Genomic DNA, 15,116 nt, shown 5'->3' on the forward strand with positions numbered 1-15,116 from the left:
AAATAGTGAAACAAAGTTTAAAGGTTAAAGAATAGAAAAGATATATTAGGAATTTACTAATCAAAAGAAAGATAGTATAGCAATATTAATATCAGAAAAAAATAGATTTTAAGACAAAAAGCATTATTATAATTAAAATGACATGATTTATTAATAAAAAGACCAATTCATCAGACAGATATAAATAATTCGTACTTTGAGGCAGAGCCTCAAATTATTCAATAAAAATAACATAATTGTAAAGAGATATTGATAGGCCCAGAATAATGTTAGGATATTTTAGGATATTTTTCTCAAAATTGTAGACCAATCTGAGAAAAATTAGGAAAAATGTAGAAGATTCGAACAGCTTGATTAACAGATTTATCTACTGGTCATAAATAGGATTCCAACCCAATAAAAATAACAGTTTTAACAGATAATAAATAGTTGTAAAAGATAATAGTTTTAACAGACCAAATAATGGATATCATAAGAATGAATTTATCTGATGACAATACAAATTTTCTAAGAAAATAAAGTTAGAAACCAATTTGGAGACGGAAAAAAGAACATCAAACTCAACTGAAAAACACATATCTCATTGAATGATAATTCAACAAAGTAAAATATTCTGTATCTATCTATCTATCCATCCATCTATTCTTAATCCTTGTGGGGTAGAGTTAAAAAGAAATGTAAAGAAAACTGTATAACTCTAACAGGAATGGTCAAAAATTAGCTAGGACCGTTAACCTTTTATATTTCCGTGGCTTGGCCGGTGGCAGCCCATACCCTGCGCCACTGCAGACCTCTCCTTGGCCTGTCGTGAAGGCAGGAAAGCTACAGTGAAATGGCCCACTGAGATGGCACTCTACTGGAAAGATTTTTCTATTTTATTGAAGTCCTTTTGAAACAAACCGTAGATCCCAGGTCACACATGCAACACCAAGATCCTCAGAAATAAGTACACACATCTGCAGCTGGAGAACGGTCACTTTTTTCTTCCCCTACTGAAGCTCTGAAGTGCTGCCCCTCCTCCAAAGACCTGGTCCCCAGTGCTGAGGGCCAATTTGTCACCATGCATTGGCAGCAGCTCAGAATTCCAGTAGCTATTGATTCCAAAAACTACATCAGAAAGAAGAGTAACCTTCTGAGATGACCACCCGATTTTTTTTTCTTATTTAAACCTCCTGTCATTCAGCATGAGTGAAACCATGCTTCCATTCAGTAAAACCTACCAAAAATACTTTCCAAAGAAGTTCTCAATTGCATTTCTAAGTAGTGTTTTTGTTTATATTTACTTTGCCATAGCTTCTGAAAACATGTTACCTTTTGGCTCGATAATTGATAAATGGATAGGAAAATACTAAGATAAATTAAAGCCAACTTTGTATACATATAAAAGAAACTGTGGAGTTTGGAGCTGTGGAAGAAGTTGAGGCAGGACAACCTATCGCGGATGCTACTATACCACACCCCGAGAGGTCCCCCATCACACGCCTGGAAACGGGGGCCAAGACCACGAGAGGGGCTGCTTCTACCTTGGCCATCTTAGGAGAAGATGTAAATTGATACAAGTTAGGCGTTAGCATGGCCGATTCTTTATAAGTCGTAATCTTTGTTCTCCATTTAGGCCCTAGTTTCCCTTGTTTATGTGAACACGCTTCCTGTTACTCAAAATCCTCCGTGGAGCCCTGTCTCAGAGTAAGAGTCAGGACTGAAAATGACGCCCTCCAGGTCGGTGCTGTGTCACCTGCAACCTGTTACCCCTCTGAGCTGCTGGAACCCTCAGGATCGGGAACTGAGCCTGGGAGACAGAGATGCTGTCTCAGCATTCAGTGATTGAAAGAACCAAAAAGAACACCTGTTTACTTCTACACTTTTTTTTTTGCCCTCATTTCATCCTTTTTTTTTTTTTGTCAGTGAAAAGTAGCAGGCCCCTTCTGTGTCCGTCTCCTCGCAGCCCCCGTCCTTCCAGCCCTGTAATGCAAACCCGCATAACGAACACTGACCAGAGATCCCATTATTGAGCACCCCTTCTTCGCCCGGGGCGACGCTCAGAGGCCTCTCACGTGCACTGGAGGCAGAGACTACTAGTATCTAAATTTCTCACCGCAGGAAACCGAGGCTTCCAGAGGTGGAGCCCACGTCCCCAAAGCCCCGCAGCTCGCAGCGGGGAGCCAAGTCTGCCCGGCTTTGGAGCCGGGCGTTTAACCCGGTGTGCCCCTGTGCACACCCTCTGGGCAGCGGCGCCCTGCAGGCCGCCTACCTCTTTATCCGGGACTCGTACTCCACCTTCTGCTTGGTCATCTCCTGCTTCAGGCTGGACACCAGGCTGTGCAGGGCGCTGTGGCTGCCGGCCGCGGTCCCCACGAACGTCTCGCTGTTGTCGCTGCTGCTGGTGGCGCGGCTGCTCCGGCCGCCCACGCTGCGCCGCTCGGCCCTGCCCTCGCAGTCCCCGGCGCGGGCCGGCTCGTCCTGCGGGGGCCCGTCCAGAAGCGGGTCCTCGAAGCTCCCGCCGTAGAAGTCTTGCTCGGGGCAGGTGGTGGTGGAGGAGCGGCAGGAGTTGGAGTTGTCGGGGAGGGAGATTTCGCAGGAGGACGTGGACCAGGTGGCGCTGTCCACGCTCTGCTTGTCGTCGAGGCTCGGCGTGCAGAACTGCTGGTGCACGTTGTCGTAGGTGGACAGCCTGTGGTGCTGGCCCGACTCCCCGGCCTGCTCCTTCGGCCTGCTGTCCCGCAGCGTCACGCAGCCGTTGGGCAGCCAGCCCAGGCCCCGGCCGCCGGCGGGGCTCCCCAGCGCGTCGGCGGCCAGCGCCCCCGCGCGCGACGCTCCGTTCTGCACGCTGTGCGTGCCCATCTTGGTGCCCGGCCCCTTCAGCGAGGAGGTCCTCCGGGCCTGCAGGCTCCCGTTGGGGGTGGCCTGGGTGCGCTCCAGACCTTCCGCGGCGCTGCTGCTGCTGAAGGAGCCGTTGGTGACGATGCCGCTGCCCTTGCTGAAGGCCGGGTTCTTCTTGACCGTGAGAGGGGGGCTCCTGCAGGCGTCCGGCTGGTGCGCGCTGCTCCTCGGGCTGCTGCCCTTGCTGCCGGGCGCGGCCGCGGCTGGCCCGTTGTCCAGGCCGCCCCTCTGCGGCGACTCGGGCCTGTCCCAGGAGCACCGCCTGCCAGGGCCGTCCGTGGTGTTGTTGTTCTCCTTGTTCTGCGCCTGGCCCACGCCGGCCTTCCTCGCGGCGTCGTCGTTGTTGTTGCTCTGCGGCTCCGCGTCCTTCGGGAAGAGGCGCTCGTGCCCGCTGATCATCACCGACATCAGCTGCCGGACCACCACCGTGCCTGCAATCGCACAGACCCAGGGCAGCGTGAGTGACGCCGTCCTGCCGTGTTTCCTGGTTTGAACAGGACACTCAAGACACACATTTAGGGGAACATTCGTCATTAGCCTTAGCATCGCCAAACTATATTCTTAACGATAATAGCAATAGAAGCTAAAATTTCCTGAATATTTATTCTATGCCATGAACTGTTTCAAGCACTTTGCGTTTGCACATTAGTCGGATTTTGGAAGAAACCTCTGACTATAGAGATAGGTGGTTTTCATCGCTGTGCTGTAAAGGTGAAGTGACTTGACTAAGGTCAGAGAGCGATGAAGGACCGGACTCGGGGCAAGCCTAGAGTCATCCGGTTCCAAGACCAGGCTCTCAATAATTATGTAACATTTATTGTAAGTTCGACATACAACTATGGGGAATCTTTCTTAGGAGGAGGTCACCCTAACCTCTCATCTGACAGTAGTCTCAAACCATCAAGACACTTGCGTGATATCTTTAAACAGAACTCTGTACAATCTGTGTGTGGCCTTCCAACGTAGCAAGACAGTGAAGTTCCATGTGCCTTTTACTCACCACTCAAAAGCTTCCAGGGCATTTTAAGTGACCTTAGCCAGAATGGTGGAGTGAGGACCTCCGAAAATCCTCTTCACCATAAAAGCAACTAGAATTAGAAACCAATGCTTCCGCTATTTACAAACAATAAAAATAACTCAGATAATAGAGCAAACAATGGATCTACTACTTAAAGCAGTGATTCAAAAGATCAAGTGATTTATCAGCTTCTATGGCACATCAATTAAAATCTCAAACTATATCTTCACATATTCCTCTTTGATTTAGTGAGCTGGGCTCCCATCTCCTAAAACTGGCTGTGACAACCAGGCTTCTAGACTAGTTTCCCAACTTGGGGCCCCCAGTCCACTAGGAATGTTATTCAGTATTAATTTTATTCATGTATTGACAATAAAGCAGTATGGGCTAATGCAAACTCCACTCATCTTTGCTTTGGCTCGAACTATCTCAATTTGGTATGTTAAATATGTTTATGTAAGGTTAATAAAAGCTCCTAAGAATAGAAGACTAGAAGAACAGAAGAATAGTCTTCTATTCTTAGGAACTTTTATCAACCTTACATAAACATACAATAGGGAAGCAACTTAAATTTCAGTTAATAAATGTATTTTCTATACAAAATACTTAAAACATCAGGGTTGGCAAAGAAAATGACGAAGAGGGCTTTTGGCAACGTAGACTTGCACTCAGTCAGCTGCTAGCCGGGCTGTCGGGGAGCAGGAACCTGACCTGGTGGTGTGAGGCCACTTTCTAGCATCAAGCAACACCAGCGAAACGTAATCCAAAACCAAATACTGGACAGCAAAAATATGTTGTATTCATCTATATTCTACACGCTTTTTCTGCGATGAATCAAAACTTGTATTGAGATCAAGTATGTGCAGCGTGCCAGGCCTGCTGTTAGGCCAGTGTTGCTCCAGTTTTAATGTCCATACAAATTAGCTGGAGATCCTGTTAAAAGGCAGATTCTGATTCAGTAGGGAATGGGTGGAACGTGAGATTTTGCACTTCTACCAGCTTCCGGAGGACGCCAGCGACAACAGAGCAGTAGGGCCGGCATCGCCTGAAAGCTCCAAGGTTTCAGAAGCCGAGGCAGACCTGAATCAGAGCTGTGCGCTCTAACGGCATCCCCAGATGAGACCCAGGTGGGTTAGGGTTTGAGAGACACTGTGGTGGATGCACATATTTCACTTACACGTTCCAAATTAAGTTTCTCAGAAGTCTGAAAGATAGGAACTAACATTTTTTTCAGGTGAGGAAAATAAGCACCAGAGGAGGTTAAGCTGTTTGCTCAAGGCCACACAGAGGATGTGATCAACGTGAAATTTAATACTCAGTCGTCTTCTTCCAAATCATGCCTTTGTCCTACTATATTCCAGCTGCTGGATTTTGAAACTGTAGCAGTGATAAATAAACTGGGGGTAGTCCTAAATAGGAAACAACTGTCTATTAATCATCATCAGTTATTACAGAGTGGTGGGAGAAAAAAGACTGAATGAAATTAATTGTATTATACATCCATCTTTTCTCTTTTAGTAGCCTCTGAATTTGTCGTCCTGTTTTCAATGCATGAAGCGGTGAATCTAATGAAAGGATTTTAGAGCACTTAAAATGACACTGTCACTATTATGTGCTGTGTTTGAAGACACTGTGCATTTAATGCTATTTTAATATTTGCCTATGTGACAGACACACGTTTTCAAAGGTCTGCAGCTTCCATTATACATGATTCTGCCCAGTATTCTGGGAAAAGGGACCTTTTTCCCGTCACTGGACCATTAACATCTGAAGCATCACCGCTTCCCATCATAGCTACGAACTGCGTGGGGCATTTAATTAACTGAAGAGTGACATCCCCAAGGTCTCCGTGATGAGTTTGTGAGCGGTCATGCCAAAGTGTACCTGCCACGGTTACAGAGTGAGTGTCAGGCCTCTGGGGATTTAGAACTCTATGGTATCTTGGGAGGCTTTGATTTCGTCTACTTTCTGAGATAATAAATGGCAATAATCCCTTGTAAAGGGACTTTCTTTGAATTTTTATAGCCATTTAGGACAGACTAGCTGGGTAGTAATGATGATGTGTATGTCACTACGGGCATTACCATTTTTTCCCTTTTTTTATTCCCTCCTCTCTGTCATTCTGTTCCTTAGAATGCCAATGAGGAACATTAAGCCCAAATAATGAGGACAGGGTGGTTATAATCACCAGCCCATTCCGAAGAGTCCGAGCAGATTCTAGAGCCTCACTGTGCCCCAGGACCCAGCAATTCCTCCCTGGCTCATATAAAATCACACAGGTGGAATCTAAATACCATATTATAAGCACTTCTCTTCATAAGCATTGCATAAGAATTCAATTTTTCTTCAAAGATGCCTAGGCACTTTAAAATATAATATATAATCGTAAATATATATATATATATTTATATAAATGAGCAGTGTTCTATGCAATATAACTTCAATTTGGATTTTTTGCTACGAATAACGCTGAATACGTGTAACTTTGCAGTGTCCAGAGATATATGCAAAATATCTGATGAGTTCTGACAAATGTATACACTCCTGGAAATTGACCTAATCATAATCTAGAAAAGTTCCCTTGGGCCCCTATGGAGTCAATCTCCTGCACCCACCTTTGGCCCATGGCATCCACTCATGTGCTTTCTACCTCTATAGTTTTGCCTTTTCTAGAATTTCATATAATTGGAAGTATACATTGTGTAGCCTTTCATGACAAGGCATTTTTCACTTAGCATAATACTTTTGATATTTGTCTATGTTGTTACATGTATCAGCAGTTCGTTCTTTCTATGGTTCAGTAGTATTCCATTCTATAGATGTGCCACATTTGTTTATCTATTCACTAGTTGGTGGAGAATTGGTCTATTTTCAGTTTGGGGCTATTATAAGTAAAGTTAATATGAACATTCGACTATAAGTCTTGAGTGAACATGTGTTCTTTTTCTTCTTGAGTAAATATTTTGCACATTGCTCTGCTGGGTCTTAGGATTAATGTATATTTAAGTTTATAATAACCTGCCCAATTCTTTGGTGAAATGGCTCTAATATTTTGCATTTCTACCAGCTAAACTTGCTGTATTTTCAGTCTTAATTTTATACTGTATAGGGGTTGTGTAGTGGTATCTCATTATGGTTTAAATTTTCCTTTTTTCTAATGACTGAAGATGGTGAACATCTTTCCATGTATTATTTGCTATTTGTCTGTCTTCTTTGATGATGTGCCTATTTCAAATCTTTTGCCAGTTTTTCTTTGGGTTGACCGTTTAATGTTGTATAAGTCTTTATATATTCTTTAAACATGTTCTTTGATCAGATATGTGATTTGCAAATACATTCCTCATGCCTGTGGCTTATTTTTCTGTTTTCTTGAGAATATCTTTTGAAGAACAAAAGTTTCAATTTTGATGAAGTCCAAAGTATCAAAATTTTAAAAGTATTTTTATAGTTAGAGCCTTTTGTGTACTGTCTTTGAGTAACTCAAAGTCACAAGAATTCATCTGTGTTTTCTTCTATATGTTTTGTACTTTTAACTGTTACATTTAGGTCTAACATCTATTTCAAGTTTGTGTATGTTTTGGGGGGCGGGGGATAAGGTTTGAGGTTAGTTTGTTTGTTTTTTAGGATATGCAATCGTTCCAGCATGATTTGATAAAATGACTATCCCTTTCCCATTGAAAAGGGATATTTATCAAAAATCAAATGACCACATGTGTGGGTCTATTTGTGGACTCTCTGTTGTGTTACATTGATCTTTACATTGATCTGTCTTTATGCCAATACCACAATATCTTGATTATTTATTGGCTTTATATTGTCTTGAAATCAAATTGTATATGTTCAGCTTTATTTTTCACTTTCAAATTATTTGGGCTATTCTAGATAATAGTTTTGTGAAGTGTCCTCTCATGCAAACAGAAACCAATTCTCATCTACTCTCTGCAGATCTCTGAACTCTCTGTGTCTAGTTCTCTCTTCTCTGCTCCCTACTCCTCCAAATTCTAGCCCCCTCGGCCTTCTCATTCATTGTCTACTCGTACTCTTTTCAGCTCAGCAAGCGTGAGCTCTGTCTGCATCTCTCCTGCCTGTGGTGTGAAGTGGAAGCTGCCGTCCAGCAGTGACCTGGGGCAATCACTGGGTTCTCTTCTTCTGTTTCCCTTTCTTAGCAATCATGGTCACATACTGCCTGTAGTCCAATGTCTACAAACTGCGATTTCATACATTTTTCCTGGTTTTCCAATTGTTTGATTTGGGAGGGTAAATCCAGTTTCTCTTCCTTTATCATAACAGGAGCAGAATGAAATATTGTTTGGCAGTAATTTAAAATAATGCTGAAAACAGTCTTCAAAGGGTTTCTTCAAAACGCATATCTATCATATAGCTATAGATATGATTATATAACAAGGCTATCATGAATGGCTACATCAATACTTGAATAGTAGCAAGAAAGAGAGTAATAATAAGGAATGTATAGAGAATTTTTAAAGCAAGAGAGAAATTTTAAAAGAAAGAGGATAAAAAACAAAGCAGTCTCACATGTTTTCAATAGAATTCGTATCAGTTGACTACAGGTAGCATGTAAGTAGCCAAGAGTAATGAGTTTAATTCATTTAGACATCTACCAAAATGAGAAAAGAAGGTAATGATAAATATTGTGAGTCAGTAAATATTTAATATTTATTAGCCAACCTGTGCAGTTTTTACTCCAGCCTGCTGCTGAAACTATAATGAAAGCACATGATGGGAGACAAAACCATTACACATGGATTAAACTGACTCTTAGATCAGGCTAATGTTCCACACGCCTATTGCATCTCAGGGGTTACTTCAGCCTCAGAGTATATTTGATTAAATTATAATATTTTTATATAAAATGTGGGGCAAAAGACTAAGAGGCATAAGCACAAATACAAATTCCATCTTGGAACTCAAAGCAAGTGAGAGTCAAGGCCTTCCTTCCATCTGATCTCTCCCTGTCTTCCCACAGCCAATCCCTACAACCGGCAGAGTTACTATTCAGAAATAAAAATCCTCGCTCAACGTTCTCTTGCTCAATAACTAACAAAGATTCCTGAATGTAGAATGGTTTATAAGGCCTTGAAAATATCGTGAGATCTTTCCAGCCATTCTTCCACCAATCTTTCCTGTATGCCCTGGTATCGCTGACCTTACCAAAATTTTCACTCAGATATAGTCCTTCTTACTGCTAAATGTTTGGGTCTTCCCCAAGTGCATATGTTGAAATCCTACCCCCAAGTGTGATGGTGTTTGGAAGTGGGGCCTTTGGGAAGTAATTATGTCATGAAGGTGGAGCCCTCATAAATGAGATTAGTGTCCTTATGAAAGAGATCTCAGAGAGCTCCTTCACCTCCCTGCCATGTGAGGACACAGTGAGAAAACAGATGTTTATGAACCAGAAAATGAGCCTGCATCAGATATTGTACCTCCTGGCACCGTGATCTTGGACTTCCTAGCTCCAGAACTGTGAGAAATAAATTTCTGTTGCTCATGAGTTACCCAGTCTATGGCATTCTGTTACAGTGGCCTGACTGGAACGAGATGGTAACCTTACCTTATAAAGGATCAAATCCCCTCACCTCTTGAAATCAGTCATATAAAACCAAAATTAATGAATACATATTAATGTATGCATTATTTATTATTTTAATATTTAATTAATATTATTTAATAATAATATTAATTTGTTTAATTAAGTTTGAATTTTCTAACTATTGCACTGGACTCAGAAAGTGAACTCGATTTTTTTCAGTTCTTACATGATACTGTATAGAAGATTTATAGAAGTTCTTGTAATGCTACTGGGGAGGCATTCAGTAAATTTTATGTTTAGTAAATGAAACAAAATGGCATGACTCTCAAAGAGAAGGTTTTACGTTTGAAGAACCTGAGTTACTAAGTGGAATTGCCATAGAACCACTTATTGCCTTCATTTTCTAAGAGGAGAATAAATTGTGGCTGACCTAGAGACAGTTGATTCTTCTTTTGATGAGGGTGTGAGATAATCGCTTACCCTCCATGATAGTCAAAGGATCTTCCACTTTGGGTCGCAGGATATTAGGACCAAAGACAGTTGCCAGGTTCTGCACACTCATTTTGTTAACTCCAGAATAGGACTGTACTTCATCCAAGAACCTGTCGGGTGTAAGCATAGGATCAGAACACAATAGGGTCAAATTAATCAGTGGTAGAAAATAGATCACTGGGGAATTTATGAATCGGAGTATGTTCAAAGATGAGTAGGAGACAAAATTATTTGGATATTCAAACATCTCTCACTCAAATGTGGAAAAAAAATATTACAAATTATGGAGGATCAAATTTTAGGGATCTTACAAAGAATCTGTTCTGGCCCCCCCTGGCTTGATTTCCTCTGTCAACCAAAGAAACAGGTGTGTTTGGACAATACTAATATGGACTTGATAGTCAAGAATATAGATTACCTTCTAATCCCTCAATGAAATATTATATACATATTCAATTGGAGAACTATATATAAGATCATCTGGTGCCATCCCTATTTTCAAGAGGGGGAATCCATCCTCTTTGTTAAGTAACTTGTGAGCTTCCTATGTATAGTCTAGTTAAAAAATTCAATCTAACATAATGGAAATTAAAACATCATTTCTACTGATAGAAAAAACTGCAAGCATAAATTATTTCAGTTTATTAGGTGGTAGGGAATAAGAGGCACAAAATAGCAGGAGAGATTGTTTTTGTAATCTTTCAAAGAGATTGTTTTGTAATCTTTGTTCATTCCCCACTTCCTCTTCGTTTCTACAAGAGCTTCCATCATTTCCTGGCTTGCTAATTACACTGATGAGATAAAATGATGAAAAATAAAAGTAGCACATTTATGGAGTGCTATTATGTGCCAGGCATGGTGCTAACTTATTAAATTCTCAGCCACGGATTTTTAAACAGATGCCTATTTCCAGAGGATCAGGAGTGTTATGCAGCCTAAACGACAGCAAAACCGAAGGCAAAAAGTCAAGAACCAGCTTTCTTATTCGAAACACCTGAAATTAAAAGTCTGCTTAAATGTTTCAACAGAAGTTAAGTATTTCTATCATGGACATAAGACTTGCAAGATAGTTCTCAGACAAGCCTTTTATCCCTTTTACTTAAGGGGAATGTAACCTTTTTCTCACCTACTACGATAACTTCAGTAAGTTCAAAAATCTTGGGGTTAAAGCCTAACATGTTAAGAAGTCTATTCTGTCAGTGACACAGTTTCTTGCTTTTTCAAGTTCTGAAACTCAAGATCCTGTTAGCTTCTAAGTACAACCATCACCGGAAAACCTTAAGGTGGGAGGTTTTGAAATTCCTACTCAGTTACTTTGACAATCAACTCCACAGTGTGTAGCATTAAATCCTACACTTTCATAGCTCCTAGTTAGCCGAGCACTTATCTAATCAGGACACGAAAAGCATACATAAGTGAGGTACTGTGCCGAATTAAACATTTGAATTTTATTCTGAAATGGACTGGAAAGTTATCATTTAAGACACCTTGAAGTGACTTGTACTGCCAATCCTCAATCTCTATTTAAATCTACTATTAGTATAAGTTTCAATTTTACAGCTTTGGTTTCTTAAACAGGGGCACAGACACAGGACATCTCATGAGTTAAACATGGTAACCAAAAGAGAGTTTTACCAGGCATAATTATTGTTTTAACAGGATTTAATTACAAATGTCTTTCGCTGAGTCTTGAGGTGAGAGACAAATGGAAATAAAATAATATTTATTGAGCACTAACAGTGGAGCTCAGAGCAGTTAAGTGATCTTATTCATTGGCAAATATAAATTAGTGTCAGTCTAAATATAGTCTCATTTTGTTTAGTTTTGTCTTTGGGACATTTCTTACCTGCAAATATACTTGAGGAGGTTGTAATTGACCACTGGCAAGCTCTTCACCTGCTTTGCTAATTCCTTAACACCCTGAGGACAAAGAAGAGAGTAAATGTTACTTTTCTGTGTGTTGGCCTTAGAATGAAAGCAAGTGGGAAATGACCATAGTGTTTCTCTTAAAAATTAGTTTCACATATTATCAGTGAAGGATCCTGTCCTGAACACTTGTCACCATCCTAGTGAGCATTTAAGAAACATTTTCAAAGATATACAAGTTTTTCAAATATCTCCCTAAGTAATATTTGTGGAGAAACAGATTTCAGTGAAGCTATTTATTATTTTTAATATTTTTTCAAAATTGACTGGCAAGGGATGTCAGATAGCCTCATTTATGACAAGGTAATTAGAAACAAGAAATTAGCCTTGATGTGGTGAGGGTCCTTCCCATTTTTAGTATGCACAGAACACAGACAGACATAACATCCACGACAAATAAGTCCCTCAGGACTACCCATGTCTGGGACCCATCATTTGGGGAGGGAGGATGGTTGGAAAGCCTGATCTTTCTGGAAATTTCACAAGGGATGAATTTCTTTGGTTCTTCTCATTGTAGAACTTCCTCTAACATGTAAATGGCCCAAAAAGCCAATGGATAATATAATCTGATTTCTTCTTCTCCCTGTAAAGGTCCAAACAATAAACACTTTTGGCTCTATGGGACATATGGTCTCTATCTCAGCTACTCGCCTCTTCTGTTGTAATGCAAAGGTAGCCACAGATGATTTTATGTAGCAAATGGAATAAAACTTCATTTATAAATATAGGCAACAGTTTTTGACATGAGTGCTAAAAAAATCTAATGGGGGAAAGATTGTCTTTTAACAAATGATGCTGAGACAACTGGTTATCCACATGCAAAAGAATGAATTTGGTCCCTTCACACCATAAACAAAAATGAACTCAAAATGGATCACAAACCTAAATGGAAGAGTTGAAGCTATAAAAGCCTGAGAAGAAAATACAGGAGTAATTCTTTATGACCATGACTTAAGCAAAGGCTTCTTAGGTATGACACAAAAAGCACAAGTTACAAAAGAAAAACATAAATTGGACTCCACCAAAATTAAAAAATTTTGTGCTTCAAAGGACACCATCAGGAAAATGAAGAGATAACCCACAGAATGGAAGCAAATATTTGCACACTGTAAATCTGATAACGGACTTGTAAGGAAACTATATAAACTCTTTCAACTCAATAATAATAAGACAACACAATTAAAATGGGAAACAACCTGAATAGATATTTCCCCAAAGAAAATACTCTAATAGTCAATAAGTACATGAAAAGATGTTCATCACTAGCCATCAGGGAAATGCCATTGAACCTCGATGAGATACCACTTCACTCTCATCAGGATGGCTGTGACAAAAAAGACAGATAATAAGTGATGGCAAAGATGTGGAGAAATTGGAACCTTTACAACATTGCTGGTAGGAATTTAAAATGATGGAGTCTTTTTGGGAAATACAGAGTTACATGTGGCCCTGTAATTCTACCTTTTAGGTATATGCACAAGAAAAATAAAAGCATGTATCCATGCAAAACTTACAGCCAAACAATGGAAACAAATGTTCTGTTTGACTAATGAAATATCATTTGGAAACAGAAGGGTGAAATACTGAAACAACATGGATGAACCTTGAAAACAGTGAAAAAAGCCAGTCACAACAAAACCATCTATTAAATTATTCCATTTATATGAAATGTCCAGAATAAGCAGATCTATAGAGACAGAAAATAGAACAGCAGTTGCCAAGAGCTGGGGAAAGAGGAGAATGGGAAGAGGGTATGGGGTTTGTTTTGAGGTAATGAAAACATTCTAAAATAAAATTTTGGTGATGGTCGCACAAGTCTGAGAATAAACCAAAAAGGACCAAATTTCACACTTTAAATGGGTGATTATATGGTATATGAATTATATCTTAATAAAGCTGTTTTAAAAAACAGGCGGTAGGTAGGATTTGGTACACAGGCCATTGTTTGAGGGGGTTTGGGGGGGCATACAATGAGAAGGGGATTATGACACAAGGCACCCACTTTTTACGAAATGCGTGGCCTGACGCAGCATCATATTTAACCTTTCAGGGGAGCAAAGTGGCAGGGAGTACGCCTGTCATCCTAGCACTCTGGGAGGCCGAGTCGGGAGGATTGCTCGAGGTCAGGAGTTCAAAACCAGCCTGAGCAAGAGTGAGACCCGTCTCTATTATAAATAGAAAGAAATTAATTGGCCAACTAATATAGATAGAAAAAATTAGCCGGGCATGGTGGCGCATGCCTGTAGTCCCAGCTACTCGGGAGGCTGAGGCAGAAGGATTGCTTAAACCCAGGAGTTTGAGGTTGCTGTGAGCTACGCTGACGCCACAGCACTCTAGCCTGGGCAACAAAGTGAGACTCTGTCTCAAAAAAAAAAAAAAAAAAAAAAGTGGCAGGGAGTGGTGATTGCATGTGTTCTGCCATATTCTTCTTTTTGATCAGAGAGGGGGTCAAAGATAGCACTTGAGGGATGTATGGAAAGTCTCAACGCGTGTGCAGTGGACAACAATCCAAGGACAGAGCAAAAGGACATTTGCAATTTAAAAATGAAGAACACTGGTGAAAACAAAAGCTTATAGGGAAATAAATGCAGCAACTTACTGCTTCCTCCTCCTTGCTCAGCAGCTTGGCACATGACAAAAAGTCTTCATATTTTGCGTAAGGAATAACTGGTTCTGGAAGCTCCCGGAGGTACAATTTAAGAAGCGATGCCACTGTGTGTACATCTGTGTTGCTGTGGAGATAGAAGTGTGAAGATATTTTTTGGAGTGAGCTTTATATGGTTTTATTTATTTTTTCATCAACTATAGGTTTAAGAGTCAGAACTCTATCCGTGTTGGCAACTGAAGGGGTCTATATCCAGTTTCCAGGGAGCACTCACTCACGTGGTACCTGTTAGATAAACCACCATGGGTGGGGAGGAGAAGGACATAGAAGGGTACGTAGGATCCTCAGTGTGATTTTAAAATCCAAGCACTTTTCTTTTGTGTGTATTTGATGGTAAGCAAAGTGTTAATTTTGGAGAACAATGAGAATATATCAGACCTTAATATATTTGGTAATGCAATTTCCAAAATAGTGCCAGACCTACATGTGTGTGTGTGTATGTGTGTATTCAGTGTCAAAATTAATGACTTCTGAATGCTCACTTCATCTCTCATGTTGGACTCATTTTGAGAAGACAGAGGTGACCGGCTACAGATACTTGAAGCCTGGTATGACATTCTGTCCCTCTTAAAGCAAAGCTCGTT

At 40.7% G+C, this 15,116-nt stretch overlaps 1 protein-coding gene across 5 annotated transcripts in view; it reads right to left on the bottom strand.

Annotated features, from left to right (window-relative positions):
- ARHGAP24 (Rho GTPase activating protein 24) overlaps positions 1 to 15,116 on the bottom strand; it is a 342,652-nt gene that overhangs the window by 3,582 nt on the left and 323,954 nt on the right. For all 5 annotated transcript variants that reach the window (XM_012770911.2, XM_012770915.3, XM_012770916.2 and 2 more), the window contains 4 exons: positions 14,467 to 14,599; positions 11,788 to 11,861; positions 9,930 to 10,051; positions 2,252 to 3,311 (listed from right to left, as the gene is read on the bottom strand). In XM_012770911.2, the coding sequence (XP_012626365.1) occupies positions 2,252 to 3,311; positions 9,930 to 10,051; positions 11,788 to 11,861; positions 14,467 to 14,599 (1,389 nt within the window). The remainder of the gene's footprint in view (positions 1 to 2,251; positions 3,312 to 9,929; positions 10,052 to 11,787; positions 11,862 to 14,466; positions 14,600 to 15,116) is intronic.

This window comes from Microcebus murinus, chromosome 29 (assembly GCF_040939455.1).
Source record: "Microcebus murinus isolate Inina chromosome 29, M.murinus_Inina_mat1.0, whole genome shotgun sequence".
Taxonomy (NCBI): Eukaryota; Metazoa; Chordata; class Mammalia; order Primates; family Cheirogaleidae; genus Microcebus; species Microcebus murinus.